Source organism: Pollicipes pollicipes, unplaced genomic scaffold (assembly GCF_011947565.3).
Source record: "Pollicipes pollicipes isolate AB1234 unplaced genomic scaffold, Ppol_2.1 Scaffold_4219;HRSCAF=4965_pilon_pilon_pilon, whole genome shotgun sequence".
NCBI classification, from domain to species: domain Eukaryota; kingdom Metazoa; phylum Arthropoda; class Thecostraca; order Pollicipedomorpha; family Pollicipedidae; genus Pollicipes; species Pollicipes pollicipes.
Genome location: NW_023596448.1, coordinates 9830128 through 9839629, shown reverse-complemented (window position 1 = coordinate 9839629; position 9502 = coordinate 9830128). Strand labels below are relative to the sequence as shown.

General features: G+C 50.5%; 1 protein-coding gene and 2 non-coding genes across 3 annotated transcripts in view; 2 read left to right on the top strand and 1 right to left on the bottom strand.

Annotated features, from left to right (window-relative positions):
* Positions 1–577: 577 nt before the first annotated feature.
* On the top strand, positions 578–649 carry TRNAE-CUC (transfer RNA glutamic acid (anticodon CUC)). The gene has a single exon. It is a non-coding gene; the product is annotated as a tRNA-Glu (tRNA).
* A 1073-nt stretch (positions 650–1722) lies between these two features.
* Positions 1723–1794, bottom strand: TRNAE-UUC (transfer RNA glutamic acid (anticodon UUC)). The gene has a single exon. It is a non-coding gene; the product is annotated as a tRNA-Glu (tRNA).
* A 4744-nt stretch (positions 1795–6538) lies between these two features.
* Positions 6539–9502, top strand: part of LOC119095787 (lactosylceramide 4-alpha-galactosyltransferase-like) — a 13094-nt gene continuing 10130 nt past the window's right edge. Inside the window, exons 1-2 of the mRNA XM_037218643.1 lie at positions 6539–6586; positions 7160–7303. Coding sequence (XP_037074538.1) covers positions 6539–6586; positions 7160–7303 — 192 coding nt within the window. The remainder of the gene's footprint in view (positions 6587–7159; positions 7304–9502) is intronic.

The window sequence follows — 9502 nt, the reverse complement described above, 5'->3', positions numbered from 1 at the left end:
ATTTATCAGGAGTTTGGGTTATGAGGCAGTTTCTAGTGCTTTTTCTGGTGAATTTATTTGGAACAATGACTGCGTAGCCATCTTCTGCGTAGCCATCTTCTGCTTAGCCATCGGCCTGTTTAAGCGTCAGGAAAGGTCAATGACCTAAAGTCGTGCAGGTCAACGTGTTGTTTGTAGGGGCACACCGTCTTAAGTGACTGGGATCTTCCGCATTTTTTTCCAGTAAGAGCAAACAAGAGAGATTGGTGGAGTCTGCCATTTCAACAACAGCATTCAAATATGACGCATCTGTTCCATCTCTCTGAATGAAAGAGCAGGTGCCGCAGGCAGTGGGCAGGTGCACATGTCAATTATAATTTTAACGCAGCTGGTAATCTGGCATGAAATTAGTTGCGCATGTCATACTGGTTTGCAGTTGCTTGCAACACCTTGTTGTCTTTGAAACCGCAATTTATAAGAATATGTCCCGTCATTGCATTGCGCCTTGCGCATTATCAAGACTACAACCAAGTGATGTCCTTGTGGGAGCGGAAAGGCGTGCAGGGAGCTCTTCATAGGCCATCCTGGACAACTCGGCTCCCGCATGGTCTAGTGGCTAGGATACACGGCTCTCACCCGTGAGGCCCGGGTTCGATTCCCGGTGCGGGAAATAAGGTGCTTGTTTTCTGTGCGCATACCAGCACGGAAATGGAGCGCGTGGTCTTGTTGTGATTTATATGGTAATTGTGTTCTGTATTTGCAGGAACGTGCTTGTGTCAAACTGACGTCACTCTGCCCTTTGTAGTTTAATACTCCGGCACGTTAGGCACCTGCTAGCATTGTCCAAATTTGCGGTGTCAGGAAGCCATGCTAAATCTATGAAAATTGCATTCTATCAACATGTGCAATGTATCAACATTGTGTTACATTGGTCCAAAGTGACGAGCCCACTATTTCTTCTGAAGTCCCCTGCCTGGGTTGCTTTCAGCGGATAAGACATAAGGCTAAACCCATAGTGGTATGTAGTGGCACAGCGGCACTTCGTACCACTTTGTAAGCATATTGTACCTGCTTCTAGAATGTAGTTGTCACAAGTGAAGCATTGTTTCCTGACATGGCAGATGCCTACCAGACCAGTATATCGCATTACAAGGGGCAGAGTGCCGGCGGCCTATGAAAGAGCCTGTTAGTTCGGGCAAATGCAGGCAACACTTAAGACCTATGCCCCAACAAGACACAACCTTCATATCCGCACCGGGACTCAAACAATGGCCTCACCGGTCAAAGCCTTCGCATCCTAGCCCATGAACAAGCAAGGAGGAGGTGCATTCACGGAAATGCCTCCAAGTTGTCCATCTTTGTAGTCCAAGAAGTTCATTGTCCACCAATGGCGTCTGAATGATGTAAATGCCCCCCCCCCGCCCGACCCCCCCCCCCCCCCAGCTAAATCATGTGCTGCACACAATAACAGGCTGGGAAGTCGGCTGCCCCTCACGAGAATCTATTGATTTGCCAGCTTTGCAAAGCAATTAGAACTTGTTCTTATCTATGTGCGCGCACTCAGCTTCCTCCATGACATCCAATATCACACACGGAGATTGTCCCTCGGGACATAGTTGAATGGTTGTTCGGCGAATTCATATCGTTAGTAGATAAGTGTTGTCATCATATGAATGGTGCCTAAGTTGTCGGTCTCAATTCTACGCCCTGTGCTGGGGAGCACGCTGAAAACGCCTGCTCTATTTCCCGCACCGGGAATCGAACCCGGGCCTCACGGGTGAAAGCCGCGTATCCTAGCCACTAGACCATGCGGGAGCACGGGTTTGAAGGGAAGGCCTCTAAAGGCCTCTCTGTGCGCCTTTTAACTACACTAAAAACGTTGCTGGATGTAAGTCTTAATATTGCACAAGACGGAACGCAATGGCGGACATATGCTTCTAGATTGCGGTTTCTAAAAGAGCGATGAAAAAACACTGCAAACCAGTATAAAATATCACGCTAAAGTGCAGCTTGAGAGAAAGCGTGAGAAACAGCGCTACCTTTGGCCTAACACACCTGCAAAAATATGTATGACAAGTGTTCTGCATAAGTTGTCACACATGCCTTAACGTTACATGCTTTTCTTTTCGGTGATGCGAATAGACATCCATGTCAAGATTTTGGCAAACAAATGGCGGCTTATAGCGCAAAGAAATGCTCATCTGATAAGTGCGGGAAACAAATAGTCCTGAAGTCCAAGAAACAGAAGAAGTATAAGATAAATCCTGGGCAGAGTCGAGCATGGACGGATTTAGCCTGGAGTTTTGGAGGGGGGGGGGGGATAAGCGTTCGTCTCCAGCTGGGTCGTGTGGGATCCGAGGTCCATTGCACTTATGAAACACGACGTTTGCGCCGAATAGGACTAAGCCGCGTCAACAAGCGTTTTGTTTTGTTATTCAAATCGCTGCCAACATTTCTGCATGTAGTCTTGCCCCACCGTTATTCATTCCCCTTCATCCCATTGCCCTGAAATGATAGATTTCTGACCGAATTGGCTCTAATACGAATAACCAATCCGTACTAGAATATGCGACACTTCTATCCTCTCTCCTGTTTCACCCCGCGTCCTGGCGACGCCCCGCCTGTCTGTGGCAGGCTGCATGCGTCCGCCACGAGTGGGCTGAGAGGCCCGTGGAGAGGCAGCCCCCGCCGGGCGCTCAGCGCATTCCCCACATCCAGGTCCCTGCGCGGGCTAATGCTCAGCGATTGGTGCGCCTGGCACACGTCCTGTCCCATCATTATCCAGTCTCCTTCATCCCGCAGCACTGAACTGATCATTGCTGGCCAGAGGGACTGTAATCCAAATAACCAAACCGTGTTATAATTTTGCATAGCTTACGCAGCATTGGTTGAGAGCCAAAAAAATCGACCCAATAGTCTGCGCATGTTCGCGGCGTGCAGCTCAGATAATAGAGGGCTTTATGTTTTAATAAGGGCAGGGTTGTGAAATGCGCCCACTGACCTTCAAGATCGCCATTTCATATAAATCTCATACAAATTTGGAACGCCCGCTTGAGCGTTTGTCGAAAAGTTTCAGTTTCGAGTTCACGTACAGGCTGAAATGCAATTCGGAAAAGTGATCCTGCCGACATCATGCGAGATCAGATTGCATATATCTTCCCGGCTAATCCAGAGTGGAAATCTTCTGATGCCCCTCTTAACAATGAATGCAACCGCTATCACCTTATGTTTGGTTACCCTCCGAATATTTACATTCCACCGAGCCGACAGTTTGCTTATACGCGTCGCCGGTTTCAAGAAACCCGTGTCCGTACAGCAAGTCCGAAACGGTATTTGAAGGGTGGTAAAGATGACAAAAATTGGTAAAAATCGCCATTATTGGATACGAAGCATGGTGCAGTAGTACGGACTGGTGCTGCATTTGGTGACCAGCCACAGCTGTTTTAACCATGGGTATGACTTTGCGACGCACTAACCAACGTCTTGAACTCAATTTATGGGAAAGAACGGCTTAGAAACATTCGAAAAGGCTTATTGAAAACCCGTATTGTGGTGCCATTCAGCACATAATGGTGATGTCACCGTTGGATTGGTAGACCTATCCCGACTGGGCTCCGCCCCCCCCCCCCCCTCTTCATCTGACCCCACCCAGCTTGTAAAGCACAGGGTACCTCGATGCTGGACGAACTGGTGGTGCAATGCACGAACCAACAAATACACTCTTGCCACCGAAGTGACCGAATATTACCAGACTGTTCTTTCGTGGTGTATTGATACCACCGGACGTTGTACGGATCCCCGCCGCCTTTGCACTGACCCGCACCGTCTGTTGTACGGACCACACTGCCTGCTTTACGAAACCCACCGTCTGTTGCACGGACCCCACCGCCTGCTGTAAGGACCTCACCGCCTGTTGTTCGGGGCCATCACCTGCTGTAAGGACCCCGCCTCCTGTTGAACGGACCCCACCCCCTGCTGTACGGGCCGCACCGTTCTGCTGTGGGGATCCCGCCGCCTGTTGTGCGGACCGCACCGTCTGTTGGTCGGACCCCATCGTCGGCTATACCGACCGTGCCATCTGCCGTCTACTGTGCCGACCCTTCCTCTCGCTGTGCCAGGCCTGTGGCCGCTTTATGTGCATGCACGGACCTGCAACGTGTTACCAAATGCTGTTGGATTTAGTAAAGCAGATTCCATCTTTTGCTGTGCCGACTCAGCTGACAAGAATGTCTTTATCGACGGTGAGATCACGGGTCGAGACTGGGTGATGATGGCCGTTGACACGAGGATCTCAAAGCGATATTGTATGCTGGTGCGTTGTACGCGGGACGAGCCAAGTTGTTGGCGGCAGGGATGAACGTGAGTTTTACAGGAAATTGCGTTGCTGAATAACGTGGATGTGAGCGGTGCAGACATAGTTAACGTCACGCTGTTGACCACCCTGCTTCATCTCTTCGGAAAATCTGAGCAGGCTGGAAGATGAAGCCAACAAACGGATTGCGCCAGGGAAAGCAACTCAAAAACTTCTTCCCTTAGGTGTCAGGTACCCTTGCCACCGAACTGCAATCGTCACAACTGAGGATGAGGCGGAGAAAAGTTTCGCTAGACAAGCTCCCAACACACACGTCGTTTCTGAAGTTAAACGTGATTGCTCTCCCCGAGTTCGAGCACTTCACAAGCGTTCGCAAGCCCCAGCTCGCGCCGTAGAGTGGGATGCCGCGACGTGAACCCTTTAAACTTGGAGATCTCGTGATGAAAGAATGACAAACCTCAAACGATATGCATGCTCATTTGACCTTAATCCGGAAGAAGCTAGTCCGGGGGATGCGCTTCTGAAAACGGAGCACTTTAATGAGCTACGACCGAAGGCTAAACAGGAGATTCCGGAGCTAGCCTCAAACATGTGAGACCAGATCATGCGCAGCGAGCAGTAAAGATGAGACAACTGCTCGCAAGACATCTGCTGTTCTTCCCCAAAAACTTCCAAGGATCGTGTACGATTAAGAGCGCTGCCATACAAGAATGTAGAGAGATCGCACAGTCTTTTACCAGAATTAGGAACCGCAAGAGCCACACGACCCGCAGATGTGCGACCATCTTAGCGAATGGTTAGTGATCATATCTAGCACAATGGGTGGAGCGCTACCGGCGTCGCTTTGCTTCACATGGAGATAACCAGACTGCTCTATCATGCTGTATTGCTCCCACCGTACGTTTTACGGACCCCCGCCCCTGTTGTTCAGACCCAACTCCTGTTGCACGGGCCCCACCGCCTGCTGTACGGATCCCGCCGCCGCTGTTCCCATACGACGGGCGACATCGCAGACATTTGTTAAGGTTCTGGTCTGGAATTAAATCTGAATCTTACCATTCTACGCAAGTCTGTATCCACGGCCGCGTTTGGCCAGCTGAGGGACGGCGATAGAAGGAAACGGACCCTCACATGACGCTCTGGTCGGAAACTCGATTCAGGCCATATTCAGCAAAAGTTCGCAGAAACAAAGCACCAAGTCCGTAACAAAATACAATAGATTACCTATGGACAGGTTTCCGATCGCAAAGTGCTGACTTAGATGGAGCAGCGGACAAAAGATGCGCAGGCCGCAAACTTGTTTTGAGGGATAGTCTATTGCTGATGCTCATGGCTAAAAGCAGACCACTAGGTGGTGGCTCACCAAACTGTATTGGGAATGAACCAAGATCGGCCTGGCGTGTATTGCGGTTAAGTGAGCGATTGGCGGCAGGGCATGAAGGGGAGGGACTAAGACGTGGAGACATGAAACATTGGGGAGGCTGCATGTCGTGTCGTGTCCCGTTGACAGTGGCGTCTGTATGTGTGTCTCACGTGGTCAGTGGTGTCACGTGCTGCCAACTTATTTTCTTTCTTTCGCGCCCACCTCTGGATGTTGAACTTCTCCTGCCATTTTCTTGAGCATGATAAGCGACCTGGACTCAATCGTGCGCGTTGTTAGCTGAATGTTATGCATCCGTGCGAGAAAGGTCAGAAAAGAAACACAAATAGAGCACAAATTTGCACGGCACACCATGCTTGGAGAGGATGGCTCGAAACCCCATGCACGTAGCCCGCTCTGAAGAACGCTCGTACTCCGCTGGGCGAAAAGCGAGGATGGACCTGTGCAACATAGGAAACGACTGGTAATTGTGAATTAATACACTTGTAGGCTTGATCTCATTTTGACAATAATATCACGGTGTTACGTATGCTCACCTCGAATGGAAGATAAGGATAGGGGGGTTAATTCGGGCTTTTTGGATAAACTTTCCCTGCGAGGCGTGTACGGGTTTTCAAATGTGAGGCGGGTGCGGCTATTCAAAGTCTAAAAATGCCACCTAAAGGCACTACTCACTTCCATTATTAGACTAACCGGTCCTGAGGTTCCACCATCGTATGTTCTTGAACTATGCTCCAAGAGTGAGGCAATCCTTTTTGGGACGCTGAAAGTCTCTTAAGTGGCTGACCTCATTTGGGACGTGCCTTTGCTTTCATAGTTCAGAATATCCCTACCCTGTCCAGGACCCAAGTCCGAGAACGTCAACCATGACGGGTCTGGGTCTCACCCTGACACACGAGTGGGCCCGTCCTCTCGTGGGTCTGTTTCAGTTGAGGAGTCCAGCCGGCTGCCCATCTTGCCCATCTTGCAGCGCTTTCTCTCCCAACTACCATCCCTTCACCTGCTGTCAGCAGTGACAACAATACTTCCCCTTCCGGCCGCCAGGCGTTCGGACGCGACCATAAAGCTGGCTATGGCGGCCCTGTAATACTTCCAGACGTCGCCGCCAGAGGAGCGCGTGTTCGGAGGACGGTCCTCGGACCGTCCGCCGCCGGGACGCGCGGTGAGAGGGTAAGCCTCGTCCGAGGAGCGGTCAGACATGCTGACTGTCCGAGGAGGATGGTCCGAGTGAGGCTCAGCTAGGCCGGAGATGCCGATGTGACTGCAGCTGGGAGAGGAGCTGGAGCCGGGAGGGGATCGGAGCACCTGGCTCCCGCTCCTGGGGGCGGTCCAGCGCTACCACACGTGAACTGCGACGCGACCGCACTGGTGATACGGTACTGGGGTTCGGGCGTACTGCTGATGGGACGCAGCTTCAGTCTGCTAACGTGTGGACCATAGCCCGGTGCAGACCGCAGCGTGGCTTCCGTGAACGTGTTCTGCTGCAGCTCGGTGAACTTGGTGAACAGGTCTGCTGCATCTTGGTGAACGTGCGGGTCTCCTGCGACTTGGTGGCCAAGCGGATCTGCTGCAAATTGGTGACCGCGGGAGTCTGCTGCAGCCTGGTGACTGCGCGGGTCTGCTGCGACTTGGTGAGCGCATGGGTCTGCTGCAACTTGGTGCCGCGGGTCTGCTGCAACTTGGTGACCGCGCGTGTCTGCTGTGACTTTGTGACCACGCGGGTTTGCTGCGACTTGGTGACCATGCCGGTTTGCTGCGACTTGGAGACCGTGCGGCTTCGCTGTAACTTGGTTATCGCGCGGGTTTGCTGCAACTTAGTCATTACGCAGGTTTGCTGTAACTTGGTAACCGCGCGAGTTCTGCTGCAACTTGGTGACCATGCGGCCTGCAGCAACCTGATGACCGCGCGGGTTTGTTGCAAACTGGTGACCGCGCAAGTTTCTTGCAGCTTGGTCATCGCGCGGGTTTGCTACGACTTGGTGGCCGCGCAGGTTTGTTGCGACTTGGTGAACGCGCGGGTTTGCTGCGATTCGGTGGCCGCGCAGGTTTGCTGCGACTTGGTGAACGCGTGGGTTTGATGCAACTTGGTTATCGCGCGGGTCCCCTGCAACTTGGTCATCACGCGGGCCTGCTGCTGCGAGGTCCCGCAGTCAAGCTAAAAAATCGGTGTCTTTAACTTTTGAGAGGACAGGTCTGTGAACTGCACTGAATGTCATCGTGAAAATGGCTATCTCAGTTCAGAGCTCCGTACAAACGAGAAACACTCCCTTTAAGCAAATACGCTATTGATGATCACTTGACTACCATCGTAAATAACCCAAAGTGCAAACAGTAGGATGCGAATAGCAGGTTTTGCCAAACTAGACTACGGCTGCTTGAAAATGCATGTTATAGGAGGCGATATAGCGTTTTATGTCTTGACCGTAGGACCGTATATGGACCGTAGACAGGATTTCTTTGCAGGACACACGCCATTTTGCTACTCGGTGATGACGTCACACAGTGGTGTGCTGGTTGTCATGAACATCTGCAGCCGCAAGGAAAACATAAGCGGCCACTTCCAAATGCCGCGAATCCAGCGGGCGGTCAATGTAAAAGTCCTTATGTTAACGCATGATAAACGTGCCCCAGGGAGCTAGGATCGCTTTTGAACTAAGGTGGGAGTGAAAAATTTCATCGCAAAAAACCGTGCGGGAGTGAGAAAATCGATTCACAAAATATGGAACTTATGAGCTTGTGACTGATGCTTCAGCCAACGAAGACATCTATTTCAGGTTGACATGGACGTAGTATCAGGAACTTCACAAAACTATTTCGTTGTTTAACATCTTAGGCCATTTAAGAGAAACAGAACACATTAGCACGCGCTCGGGTGGGGGAAGGGCAAATTTATCCCCCCCTCACCGAGGGCTTTTCCCGAATGGTTTCTGAACGGCGCGGCGTAGTTGCGCCAAATTTTGCACAGCTGCATAAAATTCCATAGCGGATCGTTTGAGATACAAATTTTAGATGTACCTTGTGAGTTTGCTGACCTATGACACGTCAAAGTCAGCCCATGGTTTCAGCAAACTCAATTTCTAGGGAATCGTTCAATATGATGCAACGACGGAGTGTCTGACGAAAACATACACCTCTGAGATGCTTTATTAGGCACCACAAATATTGAATGAGCAAATTATGTTGACCTAAAGTCAGGTATGAAGGTCAGAACAAGGTCAAAACCACCCTGATTTATTACTCTAGGGCTGCTGTATGGGATACATTCTGGTGTTTATTTATAATTTTTTGACAGCAGGAACCGCATCACATATCTTCAATTGACTTCTTAGGGGTCAGAACAGGTCATTGACGTAAGCCGAATGACGTAGGTCGAAATTGACATAGGTCGAACTTTTTGTTTTAGAAACATACCGCCTAGCGTAATCTTTGTCCCTTATTCAAATGCAAAACTGGGAGCAGTCTTGTATCATTTTGGTCGCCATGACCTTCAAAGAGTCAAACAAGGTCAATAACCTCAAATGTGCTTGTGACCTTTTGCTTAGAGACAGTTGCCTAAGCTCCGGGGGCGCTTCCGAGCCAACCTGGAATTTGACCTTGTTTGACCTTATTTGACCTGAAGGTCATGACCTAGTAAGCTGAAATGTACCCCCCTGAGTGAGTTCACGTATAGGTCAAGACATCCTGTAAATTTGGTGTCTCTAGCTTTCTTAGTTCCCGAGATCTCAGAAGGGGAGGTCCAATTGACCCCTCCCCACCCGAGCGAAGGGTATCTGGCCGGCCAACTGGGCGCGTGTTAAAGCATAGTAATTTCATGACAGTGTTATGAGCAT